Source organism: Callospermophilus lateralis, chromosome 10 (genome assembly GCF_048772815.1).
Source record: "Callospermophilus lateralis isolate mCalLat2 chromosome 10, mCalLat2.hap1, whole genome shotgun sequence".
NCBI lineage: Eukaryota > Metazoa > Chordata > Mammalia > Rodentia > Sciuridae > Callospermophilus > Callospermophilus lateralis.
Window position 1 is genome coordinate 105,294,813 of NC_135314.1, and position 26,349 is coordinate 105,321,161.

At 38.6% G+C, this 26,349-nt stretch overlaps 1 protein-coding gene and 1 non-coding gene across 4 annotated transcripts in view; one reads left to right on the forward strand and one right to left on the reverse strand.

The window, feature by feature from the left end:
- Positions 1–17,653, forward strand: part of Eif2a (eukaryotic translation initiation factor 2A) — a 31,729-nt gene extending 14,076 nt beyond the window's left edge. For 2 of the 3 annotated variants that reach the window (XM_076867249.1, XM_076867248.1), the window contains 10 exons: positions 1,918–2,017; positions 2,614–2,696; positions 5,984–6,057; positions 6,199–6,343; positions 6,625–6,741; positions 9,359–9,930; positions 11,226–11,339; positions 15,142–15,270; positions 16,262–16,327; positions 17,273–17,653. In XM_076867249.1, the coding sequence (XP_076723364.1) occupies positions 1,918–2,017; positions 2,614–2,696; positions 5,984–6,057; positions 6,199–6,343; positions 6,625–6,741; positions 9,359–9,930; positions 11,226–11,339; positions 15,142–15,270; positions 16,262–16,327; positions 17,273–17,338 (1,466 nt within the window). In that variant the 3' untranslated portion in view covers positions 17,339–17,653. Of the gene's footprint in view, positions 1–66; positions 186–1,917; positions 2,018–2,613; positions 2,697–5,983; positions 6,058–6,198; positions 6,344–6,624; positions 6,742–9,358; positions 9,931–11,225; positions 11,340–15,141; positions 15,271–16,261; positions 16,328–17,272 lie in introns of all 3 variants that reach the window. The other variant, XM_076867247.1, reaches the window with a different exon arrangement.
- Trnaa-agc (transfer RNA alanine (anticodon AGC)) lies at positions 2,315–2,387 on the reverse strand. Its single transcript has one exon. It is a non-coding gene; the product is annotated as a tRNA-Ala (tRNA).
- Positions 17,654–26,349: the final 8,696 nt, after the last annotated feature.

Consider the following 26,349-nt stretch of genomic DNA (forward strand, 5'->3'; position numbering starts at 1 on the left):
TAGTGTTGGCTATTAAAAATTTTATAAAATGGTATTTCATCACTGAAGTCGTTTCTTTTGAACCAGAGTAAATACCATCAGTATCACTAACAAGGGACTGCTGCACTCCTTTGACCTCCCAAAGGTAGTTTGCCTTGAATTCTCGCCAAAAAACACTGTTCTGGCGACGTGGCAGCCTTACACTAGTAAGTACTTTCCCACTGTATACCTATTTTGGCAGGACCAATTAAATTTAGTGGAAAAAAAGAGATTTATAACCTTATAAGACAGTATTTGTGTAATAGTAAGTTGGTATTTGTAATCAACAAGTAATGTCTAATTCTCCCAGTACAACATACTGTTCGTAATTTTAAGGTAAGGTAATATCCCTTATCCACAGGGGTTATGTTCTTACTGCCTGCCTGAAACTGCAGATAGTGCTTAATCTTTGAATTGAATGCCTTTTCCATCTTAACTAGGCATTTACCTATATTTTTATATTTTGAGATGTCACAGCAAAATTAACAGGGGTTTCTCTTTTTTTCGCAATTTCCTGGATAAAAGATTTGTTCTTTGTGGTGATCTTGGCAACTTAAGCAGTTTTTTTTTTTTTTTCCCCCTTACTCACATTAAATAGTTGAGAACTCTCCAACTTTTTACTTATAAGAAGTGCTTTATGTGCATATCCGAATTTCCAGCTACTTTTCCATATCCAAATTACTTCTTTTGTGTTTTGAGCCATTACTGTGTAAGTAAATTATTACTTGAACTCAAGTGCTGTGTGCTCCAGCAGTCAAAATGATGACCAAGGTGGCTCCTAAATGACCAGTGGGTGGATAGCATATGGATATAGCATGGATACCTTGAATGCATGGGTGATTCATGCCCTGTGTGGGACAGAGTGGGATGGCACTCAATTTAAAACTTATGAACTGTTTATTTCTGGAATTTTCCACTTAATATTTTTGGTCCTTCGTTGACTAAAATAACTGAAACCTCAGAAACTGAAACAATAGATAAGGGAGAATTACGTGTATAGTAAGTTAGAAGGAAGATCAATCATGAGATAGAGGGAAAGAAAAGGCTCAAGAGAAAATTTAAAAAGTAAATAACTGCTGGCTAGAGAAGATCATTAAAGATTAAGAAGAATAATAACTGATAAATATCATCATTATAAGTGAAAGGAAGCACCATAGATACGACTTCTAAGAGGTGTGTGTTATATGACTGTTGGAAATGGTGTGTTATTTTCTTACACATTTAGATATCATGATAAGATATTATATGAGCATACTATATACCTGTGGTTTAAAAATGAGTGATAAAAATGAGTGATAATAGGTCATTGTTGGGCTGTAAACATGGGTTTTATTCTTTTAAAGAGTCATCAACTCTGGAACTGGGGTTGTAGCTCAGTGGTAAAGCGCCTGCCTGCCTCGCATATGTGATGCACTGGGTTTGATCCTCAGCAACACATAAAAGTAAATAAACAAAATAAAGTTGTTGTGCCCATCTACCACTAAAAAAAATTTTTTTTAAAAGTAGTCATCAACTCTAATGAATCTTATTGTTCCAAGTAAAAGGGAAATTGAAACTCATGAATGGTTGTAAGTAACATTTTTTTCATAACAAACTTCAAATTTTCATTATTTTAATCCATCTGTTTAACAGAAATCCATTTCAAACTTAATAAATAAGAAATCTCAAGTATTTTAAAACCTACAGTGGTCACTGCAGGCACTGGGCTGGCTCAGGCAGCTGTTGTCCTTCTGTGGGGAACGAGTGAGTGATCAACTCCAGAAGGATGGCCAAAGAGTTGATTTGGGGAGACTTTTTAATTTGATCTTCATACTCCTTTTCAGTTTTTTCTAAGTCTGAAATTTTTTTACAGCTGTTAGACAATTAGTGCAAAATTTTTTGTTTTTGTTTTTATTGCAGCTTCTAAAGATGGCACAGCTGGATTACCCAACCTACAGTTATATGATGTGAAAAATGGGACATGTTTGAAATCTTTCATACAGAAAAAAATGCAAAATTGGTAAATAAATGCTTTAAAGTCTAATTATTTACATAATATTTTAAATATCATGGTATAATATTTGTTTCCCTGGTATTGATTTTGAAAATACTTCAAACAAAATATAGATCATTTAGGGATTTTGTATATAGGAAAATAAAAGAGTAAAAATGTGATCTTGATTTTGTCTTTAAAAGGAAAGGAATTATATTTTCCTATATGTATTTTTTTTAGTATTCATTTATATTTGTTTTTTAATATCTTTTTTTATATTTAGTTTTTAGTTTTAGGTAGACACAATATCTTTATTTTACATTTATGTGGTGCTGAGGATTGAACTCAGTGCCTCCTGCATGCTAGGCAAGCACTCTACCACTGAGCCACAACCCCAGCCTCTATTTTTTAATATCTGTATTTATTTATTTTTATGTGGTGCCACACATGCTAAACAAGTGCTCTACCTCTGAGCCACAACCCCAGCCCCTGTATTAAACATTGTTTAATTAAACTATTAGAAATTGACTTGGTAGGTATTTTCCCTTAAATAGTGAACAGTGTCACAGACCTAACATGGTAACATAATGTTGTCCTCTAATTTTGTTTTTGTTTTGAGATAGGTGTCCATCCTGGTCAGAAGATGAAATTATTTGTGCCCGAAATGTTAACAATGAAGTTCACTTCTTTGAAAACAACAATTTTGGTATGGAAAGATTTATTTAAAAAAAAAAAATGTTGTTGTTGAGAATCTTTATTTTTATTTATTCATTTATTTATATGTGGTGCTAAGAATCAAACCCAGTGCCTCACACATGCTAGGCAAGTGCTTTACCACTGAACCACAACCCCAGCCCTGAAATAATTTTATTATTTACTTTAAATGTATGAAGTGTTTATTATCTTATGTGGCATCAAAGGGTTCTCCTAAATACTAGTAATTTGCTAATCAGTAATTGCTGTTATATGCACTTGTAGAATTCTCTGTAAGTCTAAGTACCAATGAAATTCAGTATCACAAATTTTAATTTATAATAACATTATTGTTTGATAATTGGTATTAAATGAAGAGATTAGAATGTCTTTTGCTGAACTTAATTGCTGTTGAAATTCTGTAACACAGATTTTTAAAAAATGTCTTACTGTATAGAATTTCAAACCCCAAAGTGGACATCTGGCTCCTATTCCTCCTATTCCTACCTCTGTCCAAAGAACATCTCTGAGCTAAAGCAAATTCTAGAGATCATATAATTTTACTAGAAAATATTTAATCATTTATCTTTGAAGATTAGGGCCCTTAATTTTTAAAACTTAGCCACAATTAATCACAATATCACAAATCATTAAATTTTGGTTCAGTGTTCAGATTTCCAACAGCTGCAAATGTTGTGATTCTTTTAAAACTCAGGATCTAAATAAGTTATCACATATTACAATTTGCTGATGCATCGTAAGTTTCTTTTAATCTATAGTTTATCACCACATCTCTTTTTTTCTCTTGTAATTTATTATTTAACAAACAATATTAGGCTGCATGTGGTGGTGCACACCTGTAATCCCAGCTAATCAGGAGACTGAGGCAGGAAGATTGCAAGTTAGAGGCCAGCCTCAGCAACTTAGTGGTAAAGCACCCCTGGGTTCAATCCCCAGTACTGGAAAAAGAGAGAGAAAAGAAAAACATCAGGGTTATTTTTCTTAGTTATTTTCCTGTGGTTTGAATTCTGGTTTTATATCCCACGGTATAATTTACATGTTCTTTTGTTCCCTACAAATTGCCATTTAGATTTAGAGTCCTTTTTGATGGCAAGGATAAGAGTTCATCATATGGTGGTATTCTTTTATCAAGTAGTGTTTGATTGTCTCTGTTTTTACAGGGTTAGCTGACATTCATGTTCAGTGCCTAGGTCAGTGGTTATAAGCTGGTGATGTTCTCTTTTTCTTCCTTCTGTTCTTATTTATTAGCTAAATTATGTCTACAAAGATTAATTTCCCAATGTACTATTTGGTTGCCCACATGGTGTTTATATAGAAAAGGCAGGAATAAATATTCTTTTCCTTGATCAGTTTTAACATAATATGTTCTCTAGCAGCCTTCATTGTAAGCATTTAGTTCTTTACTCCCATCCTAATAAACGGTGGATTTAAAATACCATGTTTCCATCTATTGTACTTATTATTCTTACTGATGCTTAAATTGCTCCATCCTTGTTCAGTTAGCTGTCAGTGATTTCTTTGCTATGTGATGAGTTAAGCTATTCTAAGATTAACATATGTGTTCCCTGCTACAGAGCTAGGGTCAGTTAATCCTCTAATACACCCTAGTTACATGGTAGAAACTATAATCTAGGTTCCAGGGGTTCTCATTGCTTCTGTGTTGATCATTGTTTCTCAACTGTTTTTTTCTTTTTTAAAGCTTCCATTTAAATGAAAGACTATAAGGTTTTTTCGTTTGTTGGTTGGTTTTTTTGGTGGTGCTGGGAATTGATCCCAGGACCTTGTGCATGCTAGGCAAGCACTCTATCAACTATATCCCCAGCCCAATGAACAATTTTGGGGTGAGGGGAATGGGGGGGGTACCAGGGATTGAACTCAGGGTTATTCAACCACTGAGCCACCTCCCCAGCCTTATTAATTTATTTATTTATTGGTACTGTGGAATTGAACTCAGAGGTACTCAACCACTGAGCCACATCCCTAGCCCTATTTTGTATTTTATTTGGAGACAGAATATCACTGAGTTGCTTAGCACCTTGTCCTTGCTGAGGCTGGCTTTGAACTAGCTTTGATCCTCCTGTCTCAGCTTCTCCGGAGCTCTGGCATTACAGGCGTGTGCTATTGTGCCCAGCTGCATTACCTTTCGGTGATGTCAAGAATCCTGTTTCTCTGGGATAGTAGGGGTGAGAGTTGGGGAATATCACATTCACATGAGTATTCATTTGCTCTGTTCCATATTAGCCGCATAGTATTCTTGGAATAATTATACCAACAGTAACATGATCACTGAGAACAGCTTTCTTTTTTTGCAGTGCTGAGGAATCTAACCCAGTGCTTCACACACATTAAACAACCACTGTATCACCAAACTACATCCCCAGCCCCTAAAAATAATTTAAAAAGAAAGGATTGCAGTTGTATTTGTTTGTTTATAGAGTACCCTATTACAATTGTGCACTTGTGAGCATGTCATGGAGTAGCAGTTGGCAAGTCTGTTCACATGCACCAAGAATGGTCAGTGGGCTGACCTCCAGCAGCTTTCCACAGTGCAATGTGCACTTCATCTCCCTGCTTTCCACTTCTGCCCCAGTGTGTTTGATTAGCTTGCTTTTGGGCTTGCCTCTTGGTTAGCATGCCAGAGGAAGGAGCGTTAACAGGTAGGGAGTTTGGAGTACTTCTTTTGAATACCTGTTGACCTCTGAAATGGAATAAAGAAAGTAATAAATAGAATAAAGAAAGTAATTAACTCGGACAGCAGTATTGTTAAAAATATGAATTCCAACGTCCTGGCATAGAAGAAACACTCAATAAATTTCAGCTGTTACTGTTGTTTTGATCATGATTATGATGTTACTACACTGTTACAGAATTTCCATATTTTCATTCTATAGTAGCAAGATCAATCTTTTCCATCTAATAGGTTGTAAAACTGCTGTATCTCAGAGGTTTAAGAGAACTGACATTTATTAAATACATGCCTTGTGCCTGACACTCTGTTCTTGAAAATAGTCACCGGGAGTAAGGTGGTGTGATCCGTTATTGCGGGAGCTTGACAACTAGTAAATGACTTGAGTAGGAAATCAAGCCTGTGTCTGTCTTGCTGCCACCCAGACCTTTTACACTGTATTGCACTGTCTCACCCACATTCGACCACAATGAGCAATATTTGTATGTAGTTACAATATTTGTATGTATGTGACCTTTATAATACATTCAGAGTTTAACATGTTCCTGTTAGTGGCTCTCATCCATCTAACACCATTTATTTTTTTCTTTTAGATACAATTGCAAATAAATTACATTTGCAAAAAATTAATGATTTTGTTTTATCTCCTGGGCCTCAGCCATATAAGGTAATTGCTGTTTTTGTTGGTTAATGTGAAGTATTAATTTAAGCCTTTTCTAGTTATTTTGGTAACTGTGAAAACATATCCATCTTACTTTACATACTTCAGGACATTAAGTGATGATTTAATGATTTGCTTGTGTCTTAGGTAGCTGTCTATGTTCCAGGGAGTAAAGGTGCACCTTCATTTGTCAGATTGTATCAGTACCCCAATTTTGCTGGACCTCACGCCGCATTAGCCAATAAGAGTTTCTTTAAAGCTGATAAGGTGACAATGCTATGGAATAAAAAAGGTAAGGTAAACATATTTTATTCCTCATTTTGTTTATCATGTGTTAACTGGATTTAGACACGTACATGTATTTAAAAAGGAGTATCGGTGATGATTTGTGGGTTGGTTTTTTTTTTTTTTTTTTACTTTTTTTTTTAGTTGTAGATGAACACAATACTTTTTTATGTGGTGCTGAGGATTGAACCCAGGGCCTCACACGTGTGAGATGAGTGCTCTACCACTGAGCCACAACCCCTGCCCATGACCTGTGTTTAAATTTAATTAAAGTGTTTGCTGTTGCAGCTACTGCTGTGCTGGTGATAGCCAGTACAGACGTGGACAAGACAGGCGCTTCGTACTATGGAGAGCAGACACTGCACTACATTGCGACTAATGGAGAGAGCGCAGTAGTGCAGTTACGTGAGTATTCCTTTGTCTTTCTTTGATAAAACAACAGTATAAAAAAATAATATGCCACAAAGATGCTATAATCTAAATCTTGGTCAGATAATAGAACTCAAATTCTTTAATATAAGATATAGTTCCTCTTAATTAAGAAACTTAAAATTATTCTTAGACATACCCAATTTTGACAGAACCCAGTTAATTTATTTGCATTATGCCAACATGCTGATAGTTAGGACTTCCTGAATGTGGCAATCCCGTTGTGTTAGTTCTTCTAGGACATACTTGACTAATTATGACAGCAAGTTCATTCTAGTGAGTTGAGAATTACTTTCAGAATTGTAAATAACATCCAGGAATATCACCACTGTATCTCTTGTTTTGATGAACTCAGTTAATAGTTTTAACATTCTAGCAGGTCCCTGATTTTTTTCTCTTTTGAATTGAACATGTGTAAGTAGAATAATCTTGCATGCAAAAAACTATATTCTCATTGAAGTCAGATACAAAACAAGAATGGCTAAAATACCTTGCAAATGTAAGTGATCAAAAGAAGTAGAATATGCAATTTGGAAAATAGAAAACTGAGTTATCTTTGCTGGTATGGATGAAGTATAAAAAAAAACAGCCACTTGAATAATGGAAGAAAAGTTTCCAAATATAGCACAAAAATAAAATGTATATAGGTCTGTGGAAGGAAAACTTTTATAACTCTTCAGAAAGACAGATTATGACCTTTATTAAAAAGCAATTTTTAAAAGATGTTATTTCTCCCAATTAGTCTAAAAATTAAATTTAAGTCATTGTTGCTTTTGTCTAATTGGATAAGCTGGTCCTAAGGTTGATAGTGAAACATGAACATACAAGAATGTTTTGAAAACTTTTGTAAAAGAAGAGCAATGATAATTACTTGTTTCTGACTAATAAATCAGGCTAATAAATCCGTTAAATAGAATTGTCCAGAAAGAAAACTGTATTTCTATAGGCATTAATATAAAGTCAACATTTGAATCAATGGAGAAAATCATTGTTTTATTTGTGGTTTGGGGACAACTAGCTAGCCATTTGAAATAAAAAATTGATATCTCTACCTCTTCACCAGAATAAATTCCAGTTAGACCATAAAATTATATAAGACTGCAAAGGAACTAGAAGAAAATATGAAAGAAATTTTTGTCTAATCATAGGGTAGAAAAAGATTTTCTAAGTAAGAAAGAAGTCATGTGTAAAAAAGTTGAATATGTTATAAATTATAGATTTCTACATTGAAAGAAGAAAGGAGTTAAGCAAAGCAAACAAAAAAAATATGGGAAATATATTTTTTAGAGCAGACAAGGGATGAGTATGAGAAAAGGTGAATATTCTTAATATATCAAGTAAAATCCAGTCTGTAACTGGGAAGAAGAACAGGCGTGGGACAGTAAGAATTGTCCACAGGAGAAAAAATTAAATTGTTTGTAAGTATGTTAGAAGATGCTTAGCTTATAATTAAAAGAGTAGAAATAAACTTAAGATACCAATTTTTACTTAATAAACTGGCAAAGGTGAAAGCATGAACCTGCATTGTACCAGAGCCAGGGGACCTGCGTGGTCACATGCTGTTGCTAGGCACATGCACGGGCACACCTCCTGGGAGGGCACTATGGTGGGCGAGGGAGTGCGCATGCCCTGGTAGCTCGCAGCTGTATGCCTGCAGATGCGGTGCACACTCAGTGGGAAGGAGGCAGCGGGCTGGTGATGGAAAGCAGTGCAGCTGAGGAAGAACTGACCAGCTGCACGTGCCCATATTGAAACCCCAAGGTGGAGACTAAATCAATAACAGGTCTGGAGCTGTGTCACTTATGTGTCTATTTAGGAGACAGATGCTTTATTTCAACAAAAATATTCTGAAAGAGTATGCAAGAAATTTAACAGGGAGGGGATTGCCTTTTTTAGAGGGACTTATTTTTGTGGCATGTATATTTTTATATAGTTTATATTTTTATTACCATTTTATATTACTCCTTCAAAAATAAAGGCAGACTCTTGCCTGGCATGATAACACGTGCCTGTGGTTCTTGTCCTAGCCTACGGGAGGCTGAGCAAGAGGAGCCTCGAATTGAGGAGTGTGAGATCAGCTGGGACATAGAGCAGGACCCCATTTCATGTTTTTGTTTGTTTTGGCTTTATTTTTAACATTTAAAAAAAATATCTATTTATTTATTTATTTATTTTAGTTGTAGTTGGACACAATACCTTTATTTCACTTATTTATTTTTATGTCGTGCTGAGGATCGAACCCAGGACCTTCCATGTTCTAGGCGAGCACTCTACCACTGAGCCACCACCTCAGCCCTTGTTTTGTTTTTTATTAATAGTAATAAACTCATATTGGTTTCCATGAGCCCATATTGCCAAAATGTTTAAAATAAATTAGGATTCCATAAAAGTTCTTAAATAAACTTATGATTACATATTAATGCTCATAATGTATCATATAGGAATATTCTAACTTCAATATGCCTTGAAACTTTTAGAGGTTTTTTTTTTTACTGTTTGATATGTTTATGATTTCTGTGTATTTATAACTTATACTAATATAATATTCATATAATTCTTTATTTCTAATTTGGATTTTGTATTCTTTTTCTAGCAAAAAGTGGCCCCATCTATGATGTAGCGTGGAATTCCAGCTCCACCGAGTTCTGTGCCGTGTATGGCTTCATGCCTGCCAAGGCGACGGTCTTCAACCTGAAATGTGACCCTGTGTTCGACTTTGGCACTGGGCCTCGCAATGCAGCCTACTTCAGTCCTCATGGACACATATTAGTCCTGGCTGGGTTTGGAAATCTGAGGGGACAGATGGAAGTGTGGGATGTTAAGAACTACAAACTCATCTCTAAGCCGGTGGCTTCTGATTCTACATACTTTGCGTGGTGCCCAGATGGTGAGCACATCTTAACAGCCACGTGTGCTCCCCGGTTACGTGTTAACAATGGGTACAAGGTCTGGCACTACACAGGCTCTGTCTTGCACAAGCACGATGTGCCATCGAACGGAGAGTTGTGGCAGGTCTCCTGGCAGCCATTTTTGGATGGAATATTTCCAGCAAAAAGAATAACTTACCAAGCAGTTCCAAGTGAAGTGCCCAATGACGAACCTAAAGTTGCCACAGCTTACAGACCTCCAGCTTTGAGAAATAAACCCATCACCAATTCCAAACTGGTAAGTAAAGTTTTACTACTTTGATAGTAAAAAAATTTTCACTGTGTAGACTTCTCTGGACCTATATCTTGTGTACTGTGTGTCTTACTATCTGGTAGGATCCAGACTAGGGCAGGGATTGTTGAGAACCTGGAGCTGAGGAAGTCCAGCCGCGCACCCTGTTAAGCCGATGAGGAAGTCACTCTTGAGGAGGCCAGGCCATGCCAGTGGAGTGAGACAAGGCAGGCCCTGCAGCTGGGCTGCCACAGCTGCTACTTCCCATTGGGATTCTTGGTCCAAGTTGCCCAAATGTTTGAACTTCAAGAAAACATGGATCTGATTGCCTTTGTGAAATTTCTGAATTTTAAAGACACTGTTGGTCAAAAACACATTTGTTATGTTTAGGCCATTAGTTACCCACCATTGCTGTAAATTTATGACCGTAGTGTTGGTCAGATTCTGATATTTTTTTAAAAAGTTAGCATTCAGAGCTTAGGGAACACCCTGGGTTTCCAGGATGGTATTAAGAAATAAAGGTGCTCCAAGAATAAGCAACAGTATTGCTGGTGTTATTATGAAAGTCGCTGTACAAGAGCTATGAACTGGTCTGTTCAGATCAATTGGATGTACAGATAGTACTTGGGGAAATAGATGCCTTTGAAGATTAAATATTCTTACATCTTCCTTATGCCAGTCTTCACTTCTACATAAACAAAAACAAAAGACCAGTGCTTCCCCCTTGACTGCACACAGTGTTTGTAACTGCTTGAGTTCTACCGCAGTGTCCCATTCAAACATGGCTAGGTCTGGGGGAGGCCCAGTGGCAGAGCACTGCCCAGCGGGTGCAAGGTCCTGGGAGCCATCACCAGCCTGGGAAAATTGCTCATCTTTCCCATCTTTGGTTTCACAAGTCGAGGCCTGGCAGGTGGTCCCTGTGTGAGGCGACTGGGTTCCTGCTGAAGGACAGATACCAAAAGCAGCTCCTGGTGGTATCCCGTCTTATGAGCCCTGTGTCTCTAGTTGTGCCAGAGAAAGAAAAACTCCTTGTTTGAATAAAACTCAAGTGAATTTTGCCATCTTTTAGAGAACCAAAAGATGTATTCGAACAAGTAGAAAGATCCTGTTTCAATCCATTATGATAGTGGGCGTGTGCCACCACTAAGAAGAGTTTTTCAATGATCTTTGTCAGTTATTTTAAAGTAAAATGATAAAATAAGCTTATCCTATACTAACAAAAGTATATTATTTGTTGTTATTATATGTGTTTTTAAAAACATGGACTCCATTTCACAATTGTTTGTTTTATGTTTCCACAGCATGAAGAGGAACCACCTCAGAATATGAAACCACACACAGGAAATGAGAAGCCATTATCAAAAACAGCCCTTAAAAATCAAAGGAAGCATGAAGCTAAGAAAGCTGCCAAGCAGGTATTTGGGGTACTGATCTCTTCAAAATAGAACAAACAAACCAAAAAGAAAACCAATTAAATTTTAGCTTTGAACCTTTAAATGTAATGAACTTTGGTTTTGAAGATTTGAATGTTATGTTATAAAATGTAGCTGGAGTTAGACTTAAATAGCCAGAATTTCTTTTTGTTTGCCTATGAATTTTAAGTAATCCAGTCTATATGATGGGTGACTATTAGTTTTCTATCACTGTAACAGAATACCTGAGGTAGTCACCTTATAAAGACAGAAGGTTTATTTTGACTCACAGTTTTAGAATTTCAGTCCATGATCTATTGGCCCTATGGCTTTGGACCTGTGGTGGGTAGTACATCATGGTAGTAACCTGTGGTAGAGCAAAATTCCTCATCTCATCATGAGTAAGGGAATAGAGAGGAAGAGAAAGGGGCTGGTATCCTACTGTCTTCAAGAGCATGTCCCCAGTGGCCTGAGAATCTTCCTTTGATTCTACCATCTAAAGGCTATCTTTCCTCCCATTAGCACCACCCTGAGCATCAAGTCTTTAACATACTGGCTGGAGTGTCTGGTTAGTGAGGTCATAGTGACTGCATTTTTAGGTTCAGATAGAGTGGGTACTATAAGAAAATACCTTAGACTGGGGTTTGTAAACAACAGAAATTCATTCCTCATATTTCTAGAGGCCTAAAAACAAGGTACTGGCAGACTCTGTGTCTGGGGGACTTGTTTCTCATTGACATGGTCTTCTGCGTGTCCTCCTGTGATGGAAGAGTCCAGGGAGCTCCTTGAGGCTTTTAAGAATCCTGATCCACTCCTGAAGGCAGAGTCTTCCTGACTTACTCACTTTCCACAGCCCTGCCTGTCAGTCTCGCTGCCATCAAGCTCTACCAACATTCAGACCAGAACAGTGGCGTGGATTTTTAGCAGCTAATTGCTGTATCATTCATTCAATCTTGCTGGTAACAGGCCTAAGTTCTTAGGTTTTTTGATAGGAGTACTATTTTAAGAGAATTACATTATGTAACCATATTCTGCTAAAATCTGGGCTTTTAAAAAACACCATTGTTCTCTTTTGTAGTTAATATGTTTCATCTCCAGAAATATCTTAAAAGATCACCTTTAGGTTATTTTAAGTAAAAAAGAAAAATCCATTCTATGCATTAGATTTGTATAAAAACAAATTTGTCCTCCTGGTAGGGATCTGTGCTGGGGCTGGTTGTTCCAGAAATCAGTGTCTTCACAAACACTGGTAGTTCAGATTACTCTTCCTGGAGATTGAGGGTCCCTCTGAAATCTACTTAACTTAGAATCCTATTTTCATAAGCAAATTTTCTTCATCTTACCAAAAGGTATTTTAATATGATCATTGTTGATGAAGACTCTTTTGTGATAAAATATTAGTTGTTTATCTTGTATGCTTTTCTGACATTTGAGCACATAAAATTTGGGGGAGATTACAGAATCAGTATGTCTTATTTAGAAAAAATAATTTTAAAATAGTTAAATTTTCTTAAAGGTAGTCTTTGTGTCTCTTTAAAAAAGAAAAAAATAGTGTCATTAATTTAAAGCATAGTAATTACAGAAGTCCCCCAGTGCATCAATGAAGCCATGCAGACACCTACAGTTGTTGGTGGCACTGATTCTTTCTACAGAGGTGCTCTTTGCTGTTCCAGTGGGCAGAGAGTTTTCACCTTGCAGGTACTCTGTGAGTGCGTTTTAAGATGACTGGCCAGAGTCAGTAAAAGTTACGGCTGTGTGATTGATAACCAAAAATAGCATAGTCAGGTTATGATTTTCTCAGCTTATCAACTTTACCATAAAGAGTTGAGACTTAAGAAATAAATCTTTTCATGTACACATGACCAGAATTTAAGTATAATAAAGCAGTCATTTTAACTTACTTTTGGTTAGTTTGTGGTAGAAAATTAAATTTCATGTTTTACCCTAATTTTAACATTTTTTCACATTTATAACTAATCTTTCTTCCTAGAAAAAAGATACATTCTCAGCTCATTACAAATAACTAAGGTTTTAAATTTTTATCTGATATCAGAATTGATTTCTTTTTTTAAAATTTCTTTTGGGTACTGGGGATTGAACCCAGGGTTTCTTTATCACTGAGCTCCATCCCCAACCCTTTTTTTATTTTATATTTTGAGACAAGGTCTTGCCAAGTGACTGAGGCTAGTCTTGAACTTTCGATCCTCATGTCTTAGCCTCCTGAGTTGTTTGGATTACGAGTGTGGACCACTATACCTGACCAGAAATGAATGTTGATGGGCAAAATATCCATCCTCTTCTTTAAGCCACTTCTATCATCTATTTTTATATTATGAAAAATGAAAAATACCAGACTTTACATTATCAAAATTCATAGTCTCCTTAAGAATAGAAACTAACACTGAGCCCAGTGGCACACACCTGTAATCCCAGCTACTTGGGGAGGATAAGGCAAGAGGATAGAAAGTTTGAGACTAGCCTGGGCAACTTAGGGAGGCCCTATCTTAAAATTAAAGCCAGGGGCGGGGGTGCACTAAGGCTGTAGCTCAGTGATAGAGTGTTTACCTAGCATGTTCTAGGCCCTGGGTCTGATTCCCAGTACTGGGGGAGGGGGCGTGGGGAAAGCTAAATATTTTCTTTCTGAATACTCTTAAGTGTTTAATAGTGTGTTTTCACATAATAGGAAAGGAATTAATATTTCTTGCCATGTACAAAAGCGACACCAATATGCCTTTTTTAAAAAAGACTACAATCTTATCCTCTTTACAAAATCTTAGGCAGGCTCTTTTAGAGTTGGAGAACTAGGGTAACACCCTATCTGTGTTATTCCTGGGATGCACTAGGAGTTAAGAATTTCCCATCCAGAATGTTTCCAAGGCTTGGGGCACTCAGTGTTCTGTTGACCTTCAGAAGGAAGAGCAACCTAACCTTTGCTTGGAAAGACTTGAATAGCTTTTTTTCTCCTCTCATCAAAGCACGTATCTTATAATTACAAAGGAGAGTGTGGTTTTGCTCTTTTCATTTATTTTGCGTATGCATTCAGGCCAGTGCTGTGCTAGGGAGCCAGCTGTCCTGGGGAGTATCTGCCAAGGGGGGGAGCCTGGGATAGGTGCAGCTAACCCAGACCTGCGGTGTGGGAACTTCCCAGGAGGCCTAGAGGCTGGGTAAGCCAGCAGGTAACTTGTGGGGAAGTATTCTAAACATGGGACAGTGTACATAGAGGCAAGGAGGCAAGAGTGTACGTCACCTTGGGGATGTGAAAGTGGCTCACAGGTGGTCCTTCAGCAAGGAGGGTGGAGGCTAGAAGGAGTCAGAGGTCTGGTCGTACTGAGAGCATGCAGGGGAAAAGGGCAGCCTTCCCTGGTACCTGGCTGTAGAGTTGAGCTAGTCTGGAGGTGAGCAATGAGCTGCTCTCTTTCTAGCACCCTCTGTTACACGGATTGCCCCTACACACTCTGTGCATTGGGAGGGCATCACAGATCGAGACGTGACATACCTGCATGCTGGCAGGGTACCACAGAGCGAGACGTGACATATCTTCATCAGCAAAGCCCTCTATAGTCCCCAACCATCCACAACACGGTGGCACATCCCAGAGTACTGGTCAAGGAACTTCTTGGTGCACCCCTATGTGGTCATTATGGGAACATGTAAGTGCCTCACGAGGCCTTTAATCCAGGTTCTTCAAATAATAAAGTGTAGGTGAAATTGACATTTGGCTTTCATGTTACATGTCAAGATTGTGGATTGAAATGCTTTAATGTCTTCATTTTTAAAATTGAATTCTTAAAAATATTTCCTGTAGGAAGCAAAAAATGACCAGAGTCCAGATGTGGCACCAAATCCTGCTCTGCAGAGCACATCTCGGAACACTGTCTCCCAGGCAACTTCTGGTGACCCTGAAGTAGACAAAAAAATCAGGAACCTAAAGAAGGTAAGAGACTTTTAAATGAAAAGCAGTTGTGTGTGTTGAAAAGAATATACTTGAGAATCACATCCAGAAAAATAGCAGTGCTTAGCTGCCCAACAACAAGAGCCAAGATGCTTGCTTTGTTGTTTTCTCACTATGAAATACTGTAATTAGGATGGCACTCATTTTAGTTTTCGTCACTAATGCTTAAGGGCTACTTTCATTAATTTTTTGAGTAATAAGAAATAATGTGGATTTGTACAGAAAATGCTGATACTTTACTCACTATTTCTTTAGATGCCAGTGATATTTTGTCCCAGTTTTAAGTTGAAGAAGTTTATTAATTAATGAAATTTCCCCTGTGGGGTAGGAGGTCTCTGAACCTTGTCTAACTGTATGTGAGCTGCTCTTACAGCCTCAATTGTAGTCCGACATGGTGGGACCTGTCTGCAGGTCCAGGGATTAAGGGACTGAGGCAGGAGGATCGAGAGGCCAAGACCAGCCTGGGAAACTTGGCAAGACTCTCTTTCAAAATAAAAAATATAAACCAGGTGGGGATGTATCCCAGGCTCCATTCCCCAGTACCTGCTGCCAACACTCACAAGGACTGTCGTCATCCAGGTACAATGGATGTCAAAACAAATGGCAAAATAAGTGATGTATTTAGTGATAACTTAATTAAAAGCTTGAAAAAATATTTTGCCAAATCTCATGTTTTAACTTGTACAGTTTTATTTTTGTATTTTGGTGGTGCTGGGGATGAAACCTAGGGCCTCATATGTGCCAGGCAAGTCATGTTCCCTCAAGCTGTACTCCCAGCCCTAATATATGTGGTCTTATATTTAACTTTAAAAAAAAATTAGTTTACCCCAGTATTTTCACAGGCCATTCTTGATAGAAATGTCAGAAAATTCTCCTTATTCAAGTTGTATATTCATATGATTGAGTTGTTAATAAGAAAATTTGCATGAGGACATGACTTTTCTTCCTCTTGCCCCCTGTTTGATACTTATAGAAACTGAAAGCTATTGAACAACTGAAAGAACAAGCAGCAGCTGGAAAGCAGCTAGAAAAAAATCAGGTATTTTCTGCATTTTTCCTTTGGTCTCTTAGTCATTACCATCATTCCGTGTTTATTACAAGCAATTATTTAATCAGGAAAATGAGCATGTGGATTTAACTTGTTTTGGAAACTGCATGCCAAATTCTTTTTTTTTTTTTTTTTTAATATTTATTTTTTAGTTTTTGGGTGGACACAACATCTTTATTTTACTTTTATGTGGTGCTGAGGATCGAACCCAGCGCCCTGCGCATGCCAGGCGAGCATGTTACCGCTTGAGCCACATCCCCAGCCCCTGCATGCCAGATTCTTTTGGTGGTCACCGTGGACTAGTGTCAGACTGAGGTAGGGAAGAGTGGATGTAGATCATGGCAAGTGAGCCGCTGTTCCTGGGGGCACTGGTGCTGGAACTGCTCTTTAGAAGAGAAGAGGCAGGGCTGGGGATGTGGCTCAAGTGGTAGCGCGCTCGCCTGGCATGCCATGCGGCCCGGGTTCGATCCTCAGCATCACATACAAACAAAGATGTTGTGTCCGCCGATAACTAGAAAATAAATATTAAAAATTCTCTCTCTCTCTCTCTCTCCGTCCCTCTCTCACTCTCTCTTAAAAAAAAAAAGAAGAGAAGAGGCAAATGTGGGGTCTCTCCCTTCCTGTGGCTCTCGCTGCTGTGCTGCCTGCCCCCTCTCCTCAGCACTCTTGAGCCCAAATGAGGAATGGGAATTTCACTGGACTGAAGGGACGTAGTGAGACAGCTTCTGTCTTTTGCCCTTTTGATTCACTGTAGATATCAAATTAGAATTTGTTTCTTACACATGTTTTTTATCTGTTTATCAGTAGATCTGATAAAGTATAAGCAATCCTCCTTCTCTAAGTGGTTTCTCTAATCTCCTCTAAGTTTGTTCAGTTACACAGGCAATAATTATTTTATTTCCTATTCAATAACTTTACTGTTTCAAACTTTTCTAGTTGGAGAAAATTCAAAAAGAGAAAGCCCTTCTCCAGGAGCTGGAAGATTTGGAATTGGGTATTTAAAGATTCACAGAAAGCAAGGTGGTTACCATAAACCAGTACAAGCACATCTTCTGTGAAACCCGTTTGTGTTCATGGAATATCCATGTGCCAATATTTAATGTTGGTCTGTAATTTTAAGGAGTTGTACAAGATTCCGAATATGTGAAATTATTTAATGTCTATTAAATTGACTTCTATATCCTGCATCCTGTATCATGTCAATATGTGATGGAAAAAAGATACATGAGATTTTTAGCTAAGTTGACAGATTGAGAGACTTTTTTAAGTAGGGTACAGTATTTGCTATATAAATGAATAAAGACATTTTAAATTTAACTGTTTTTGCCTTTAAATTCATCAAGTTTTTTATCGGGCTAGTTTGTAGCTCAGTGATAGAGCAAAAGCACTTGCCTAACATGTTTGAGGCCATGGTTTCAACCTCCAACACTGCAAAAACAACAGCTATCCTGTAGTAGTTACAGCTTGGCATGGTGGCACATTCCTGTAATCCCAGCAACTCAGGAAGCTGAGGCTGGAGAAAAGCAGGTTTGAGGCTGGCCTTAGCAACTTAGTGAGGCCCCCTAAGTAACTTAACAAGACCCTATCTCAAAATAAAATACAATGAACTGGGATATCACTCAGTAGTGGAGTCCCTCTGGATTCAATCCTGAGTAAAACGTTCTTTATGAATTTACAAAGTGTGTGTTAAATTATTTATTTCTCATAACAAGTCTGTGACATAGATGCCAGTGTCACAAAGTTGGATATTAGATCCTAATGCAGGCAGTGTGAACCCGGTGTGCTGTGGGTCACTGCAATGCACAGTTTAGACATCATGCCCTTGCACACTCATTTGGTGTTATTGAAGGGCATGGTTCATTTCTTTCTTTTTGCAGTGCTGGGGATTAAACCTAAGGGCCTTTACTACTGAGATACATCCTCAGCCCTTTTTATTTTGAGGCAAGGAATTATGTAGTTGATGAGGCTGACCTCATGTTTGCAGTCCTTCTGCCTCAACCTCCTGAGTCACTGCACTTACAAAACATCAACCACTCTGCTGGGTTGTTTTTCCTTTTCCTTTGGCGTTTCTCTATTCGATTGCTTGTCCTTCTTCTCGTTAGTTGGTGTGTCCTCTGTAGGAAGGGCTTATATGGAATATTTAATGGTTTAAGCAGCACACAAAGGCATAAATGAAAAGTGTCTCCTGTATTCTAGAGCAGCAGTGACCAATTTTGGTGTTTCTAAAGATGGGTGGCATACCTATATTCAAGTAATTGTATATCCACAATTCTGTGTACTCTTTTTTCCCCTTAAAGTATTATAGAGTTCATTCTGTATCAATACCTCTCCATTTTATATATATGCAATCCATAATAATACATTATGTCAATGTATCATTTCACCTGGTGCACAGGATTGCATGTTTAATTTTTAAAACTAGGTTGAACATATATACACATACTTAAACAAAGTATAGGTGCTTATCTGTGTTCTGGAATTGGGTATATCCCAGGTTTTGAAAAAGTAATGTAATCTATAATCCCAGCAACTTGGGAGACTGAGGCAGGAAGATCACAAGTTTGAGATCAGCCTCAGCAACTTAGTGAAGGCTTAGTGAAAACAACCTGTCTCAAAATAAAAAAGGCTGGGGATGTGTCTCTGGGTTCAATCCCCAGTACCAAAAAATATATATTAAAAGCATTTATTCAAGTAAGATTTCAAACAACTCTTGGGCTCATCCACCTGTTTAGTTGCGTTAGTATCCAAATCTGGGCAAACTGGCAAGAGTTTATAAGTAGTGGGGCTGGGGATTTAGCTCAGTGGTAGAGCTCTTGCTACCATGCATGAGCTTTTGGGTTAGTCCCTAGCAACACACACACACACAAAAGAATTTATAAGTAGGAATGACTGTGACAAGCTTCGCTGTTCCAGTCTTACCAAAGTATTTGTTTTGTTCTGCAAGGAGGGGGAAAGAGGAGAATAAACCCACACGATGTGCCTGCTTTTTTAGGTCATACTCGGCGGCAAACCATCAGGTCATGCCAGATTTGGAAATAATAGCCTTCACGCTTTTTTCTTCAAATTATATGGTTCAGTTTGACAAGAGTTTATTTGGTACAGTATAAGTTACAAAGGAATGCAATGTATCACTTAGAAATATGTATCATTTAGAAATATCAGATTATTTGTAGATATATTTATTTGTAGATTTATAAATTAGTTCATGACATGAAATAAAAGACAAGATTCAAGACTTGGAACAAAATGATGAGGCCAGGGAACATCATAAAGGCAAGCATTCAAGTGTATGGTGATGTGAAAATGTAGGAGATACCCATGCTCTCTGATGTTTCCTGTTCTCCTCTCCTGGGCATGTGGAGAACCACAGTTCCCCACAGTTAGGCACAGGTAAGTACGTAGTAAGCACATGGAATGGTAGGCAGAAGTATGGTATCTTGTTTCTGAGTAAAAGCATTTGTGAGCCGTGGCTCTTCATGCCTTCTCTCCCGCTGTGTTGGTCCCTGAGGTCTGGGGTTGAAAGGACAGTGTCATAAATGGTGGTCTTGAGTGACTCTAGTAAGCAGTCTCCTTGAGACTCATGTTGGACTTGTCATGTGAATGAGAAATATATTTTTTATTTTTAGGCCAGTGAGATTAGGCCCAGTGGTTCCCAAATTTTGTTGCACATTACAGTTACTCAGGAGCTTTCACAATTTCTAATGCCTGAATCCCCCTTACCAACTAAATAAGAATATATTGTGTTAGAGATAGAGATCCATGTTTTTCTAAGATTCCCCAGTGGATTCCAGTGTGCTAGCAAAGTTTGAGAACCCTGGATGGAACCTGTGATATTCAGACACCCACGGTGTGGGTCATCCTGAAGACAGGGAAGAGTCAAGTGAAGTTGTTTCTATTGGGTATGTTCATCTCTAGAAAGTGTCAAATATACATGTATTACAGCCTGCCTTAGGGATATAGTATTCACTGTACAGGTGGTCCCTGGGCTCAACTCATTTTCAACTTCATGATGGGTTTTATTGGAACATAAACATATTTTGAACTTATTTTCCATTTAAAATATTTATCAGGATGTGGCCCAATCTTAAGTCAAGGTACATATGTATCACTGTTTCTTATGAGGTTTATTCTTGGTTTACATCAGAAAACATCAATCCTGTGGTGCATCTAGGACTACATGTTTTCTACTTTTGACTAACCTAATTAGTTCCCTCTTTTGTCAGGTAGAAGCATCCTCCCATCATTTGTGTAGAATGTGATGGACATTCGATCAGAGTAATTGATGAGTGCACGACTGCGGAATGGACCTAGGACTGGGCTGGTTGCCACAGAATAGCGCCATTTATAGTTCAACATGTTGATTTGTCCGTAGGACAGTTGAATATTAAGTTGGCATAAGAAAGACATTGGGATGTGTTATGAATGCAATGTATCCTCCCCAAATTCCTATGTTAAAGCCCAACCCCCAATCTGATGATATTTGGAGTTGGGGCCTATAATGGTTTAGATATGCTTTGTTCCCCAAAAGCTCGTTGTGAGACAATGCAAAAGAGTGTAGAGATTAAGTGTTTGGGTTATATGAGTCTTAACCTCCCCAGCACACTATCTGTGGACAGGGAATAACTGAGTGGTAACTATAGGCAGGGAGGGTAGGCTGATGGAAGTGGGTCCTTGAGGTGTGCTTTGGGGCTTATATTTTGCCCTAGTGAGTGGGGTTCCCTGCTTCCTGTCATGTTCTGAGTTGCTTTCATCCTCCACACCTTTCCAACCTGATGTGAGAAACTGAGATATGACATGTATTTGTTATGGGTGCCCTATGTAGAAAAAAATTGCTTTTTGTTTAAGGTTTACCATGTTGTCATGATTGCCACCTAGAAAGAATCTACTATTCAGACCCTCCCCACATAAACAGAGATGGAGATTTTGCAGTCCTGCTGTTTTCCCTCTGTATGTCACCACAGTTTGGATTCTGCCAGTCTAAACACACTCAGTAGGATGCTCATTGTTCCATGGTATCAAGCTCAAACTCATGATAAAATGGAGTACTATGCAGCTTTTGCAACACAATGCTGGAAGACAGGGCTTGGCAAACTACAGCCCTTAAGCTAAATCCTGCCCAACCCAGAGTAGATTTCTATTTCACGTGGTTGAAAAATCAGAATCACTTAGTGAGATTCAGATTTCAGTCTCTGCCGTGACATTGGGGCCAACACAGCCATGCGCACCCCTTAACACACTGTCCACACTGCTCCTGCCACTGCTGCAGAGTTGCATGGTTGCAACAAATTGTGTTCTTGCAAAACCTGACACAGTGACTCTCTGTACCTTTACAGAAAAATTTACTCACCCTGTTGTAGAATACAAAATAACACAAAAATAATCATCCTTATGCAGGTGTTGCACCCCTTGTGATCTCTACCAGGTAAACCAGAAGTGAGATTGTTGGGTCATGTCACCTTTGTGTTTATTCTCGGTCTGTTTCCATCTTTGGTACTGCCATCACTCTGAGGCCATTGTCTTTATTTAATGGAGGCATGATTAAGTTACTTAATATCACTTACTAATGTTAGAGTCTGGGTCTCACTGAATTGCTTAGTGACTTGCTGTTGCTGAGGCTGGCTTTGAACTTTTTTAAATGTCTTTAGTTGGGGCTGGGGTTGTGGCTCAGCGGTAGAGCGTTCGCCTTGCACGTGCAAGACTCTGGGTGATCCTCAGCACCACTTAAAAATAAAGGTATTAAAAAGAAAAACAAAAACAAAAACAATACCTTTAGTTGTAGATGGACAAAATACCTTTATTTTATTTTTTTAAATGTGGTGCTGAGGATCAAACCCAGTGCCACCCATGCCAGGCAAGTGCTCTACCACTGAGCCCCAGCCCTGACTTTCAACTCTTGATCCTCCTGTCTCAGCCTTCCCAGCTGCTGGAATTACTGGCTCTTGGTCTGTCCTTCCTTCCTTCCTTCCTTCCTTCCTTCCTTCCTTCCTTCCTTCCTTCCTTCCTCCCTCCCTCCCTCCCTCCCTCCCTCCCTCCCATAATACCAGTGGCTCAGGAGGTGGAGGCAGGAGGATCCCGAATTCAAAGGCTGTCTCAGGAACTTAGCAAGGTGCTTAGCAACTCAGTGAGACCCTGTCTAAATAAAATACAAAATAGGGCTGGGGATGTGACTCAGTAGTTCAATGTCCCTGAGTTTAATCCCCAGTACCCAAAATAAAATAAAATAAAATAAAGGCGGGTGGGTGCTGGGGGTGTAACTAAGTGATAGAGCATTTGCCCAGCCTGCTGGAGGCCCTGGGTTCAATCCCAGGTAATAAAAAAATAAATGAATAAAGATAAGGCAATGGGTCCAAATGATTTAGGTACAGATTGGACCTTTTATACATTACACAAAAGATCAATGAGATCATGGGTTTCCAACCTACTTCAGACAAACTTGTACTAGTTTTGTTAAAACTGAATTACTTGCTTAATTTCTGCCCCCTGCTAAATAAAAAAATGTATGCACACGTTCTAAGAACAGTTTTACATCAGAAAGTTGACGATGTTTGTGTTGCAATCCAAAAATATGAAAAATAGCTAGATATTGAGTTTTCCAAAAATAAATTTTAAGGTAAGCATTTTATTCTTGGCTCTTACCTGAAGACACATCCATGAATAGCCGTAGTCCCATGAGACCACAGACATCCCTCCAGCATCCCATCCCTCCATGGGTCAGTCCTAGCCCCAGTGGAAAGATGACACCTGTAGGGACAATAGCCTGTGGCCTTGGGGAGGGTGGGTGTCAGAATAGTACTGTTGCCTGCTGTGGGAAGATCTGTTGGCACCAAGGGGCTTGTGGCTGGTCCTGGGACAGGCAGGGCTCCTGTCAACATGCTGGGATGGCACAGGACCCTCACATTTCCAACCTAAAGGTTTCCTTCTCCCTCTGGGGAGCTTCTTTTTCTCTTTAGAACTGTGAGGAAGTCTGGCATCTGAGGCTCAGTACTGTCTGTACAAAGCACCTTGTAGGGCTCAGGAATGTCACTGAGATCTGAGAAGAGAGAGGTGTATGCTATTGTTTTGTTTTGTTTTTGTTTTTAACCTTAAATTTATCTTAAATTGGAAGTAAAAAAAATTCCTAAAGATTTTTTAATCTTTTATGAATTTGAAAATGAAAAGCATTTATTCACATGTCTTCATATGGCCACTAGAGGGTTCCAAAGATTGTAGTAAAGGGAAATCAATGAGGGATTAGAAATTGTAGAACATATATGGAAAATGTGTTCATTCACTTAAAACTTGCTGTCTTAGCACCCTGGACTACTCACCTTGGTTTCCTGGTTGTCAGACTCCTTGCATTAGCCTCTCGTCCCCTGCCATACTTCCCCTAAGCTTGTTCTCTATCAGTGATCCCTGGTTGGCTGCAAATGAATCATATTCCAAGAATTTTTAAATCAAGCATTTACAAAATGAAATGTGTTCTCCTACAGAGGGAGTAATATCACCGGTCCCTGGTATTGAGGAAGAATCTTGAAAACCTTAAATAGGTGCACTTTAAAAATTCATCTTAAGAAAATGAAAAGATATAAAAATATTTGTACAAGTTGGAGCTGATGAAGGATTGTTATCCAAAATAAATAACTCTTAACACTCAATAGTAAGAAAAAAAAAGCCTCATTAAAAAATGGGCCAAAGTGGAAGGCTTAGGCAGGAGGTTCACAAGTTCAAAGCTACCCTTAGCAACTTAGCAAAACCCTAAGCAACTCAGTGAGACCCTGTCTCTAAATAAAATATATAAAGGGCTGGAGTTGTGGCTCAGTGGTAGAGCATTTGCCTAGTATCTATGAGGCACTGGGTTCAATTGCCAGTACCACATTAAAAAACCAAAACTAGGGGCTGGGGATGTGGCTCAAGCGGTAGCGCACTCGCCTGCCATGCGTGCGGCCCGGGTTCGATCCTCAGCACCACATACAAACAGAGATGTTGTGTCCGCCGAATACTAAAAAATAAATATTAAAATTCTCTCTCTCTCTCCCTCTCACTCATTAAAAAAAAAAAAAAACTAAATAAACAAAAAAAGGGGCTAGGGATATGGCTCTGTGGTTAAGCACCCCTGGGTTCAATCTCTAGTACAAAAAAAAAAAAAAGAGGGGAGAGCAAAGACTTGACCACATCTCCCTAAAGAAGATAGAGGGCAAACACATGGAAAGATACTCCACATCATGTCATCAGAGGAATGAGGATTCAAACAATGCAGTACCCACCACCATACCCCATTCAAATTGCCTAAACCAGAACATTACATGTCACATGTCACATGCAGACAAGAAGGGGAGCAACAGAAACTGGTTGATAGCTGGCAGGACTGCAAAACCTTATAACTACTTTGGAAGACTCGGGGGCAAATTTTTTTTTTGTACTGAGGATTGAACCGAAGGATGCTTCATCACTGAATCACATCCCCAGTTCTTTTTATTTATTTTTATTTTGAGCAGGGTCTTGCCAAGTTGCTGAGGATCTCACTGTGTTACTGAGGCTAACCTCAAACTTGCAATCCTACTGCCTCAGTCTTCTGAGTCACTGTGAGATTACAAGAATGTACCACTGTGCTCAGCCAGTTTGGCACTTAACAAAAGTAAACATACCATATAATCCAGAATGGGCTTTCTAGTATTTATCCAAAGGAGGTGAAAACCTAGTTCCACACAAAAACCTGTGTATGAATATTCATAGCAGCTTTATTTATAATTGCCAAAACCTGGAGGCAATCAGGATGTCCTTCAGTGAATGAATAGATAAATGTCCAGATGATGGAATAGTATTCAGTGCTAAAAAGAAATGAGCATCAAGCCATGTAAAGACATAGAAGAAACTTAATACATACCAGAAAGTTAAAGAAGCTAAGCTGAAACGGTCACATACTATGATTCCAACTATATATATATATACCCTTCTGGAAAATGCAAAGCCAGAACAATGGATCAGCCGTTTCCAGGGATTACACAGGAGACAAGGAGCATAAAGGATTTTTAGCATGGTGAAAATATTTTGTATGGTACTATAATAGTAAATACATGTCATTATACTTTTGCCAAAACCCATAGAATATACTATATCAAAAATGAAGCCAAATATAAACTTTGAATTTTGGGTTGTCACCAGATAAATCACCAGAAGTGAGACTCAAAGAATTCTTGGAGAAGAGGGGAGCTCAACTCAGGAAAAGTGAAGTCCTTGACCTACGTGGCCAATATTGATTTCCAGGGTGTATCAGTAAAGGCACAGACAGTGATTCATTAGGAAATCAGATGCACATTCAAGGGAGAATGTGGGCTATTTCAAGAGAAAGATGTCTTTTAGGATAAACCAAGAAATACACATTAAAGAAGAGAATGTGGGCCATCTAAAGATTGAGACAAATTTTGGGATTCCCACTTCCTTTTTTAAAGGAAACTTGGTGAGGGCTGTGTATGGGAAGGAATGTAGGAATCATATCAGTCTGGTGATCACAAGATTGTTTATGGTTTGATCATTCTTAGAATTCTTAGGCTGATATGGTCTCCATTATCTGATCAATTAACACTGGAAAGTCCCCTAAATTTTAGGTTTTCTTAAAATATCTGCCGTTTGCTTAATATATTAGTGGGCTAATTAACAGTGCATAAGGTAATTATAAGTAAGGGAATTTACCGTTAACTGCAAGATGTTCAGATGTCCCAGAAATTTGGGAGTGACAGATCTGGGCAAGAACTTGGCTTTAGGAGTGACAGGCTTGGAAAGGTAGGCAGAAACCTCAGGTTAAAACTAGATTTCCGGGCTTGGGAAATAGCTCAGTTGGTAGCATGCTTACCTGCCACGTACAAGGCCCTGGATTCAATCCCCAACACCACAACAAAACAAATTTCTTTGCTTTTCCCTCCCTCCCTTCCTTTCTTTCTCAGGGGCACTCAACCACTAAGCCACATCCCCAGCCTTATTTTGTATTTTATTTAGAGACAGGGTCTCACTGAGTTGCTCAGTGCCTCCCCATTGCG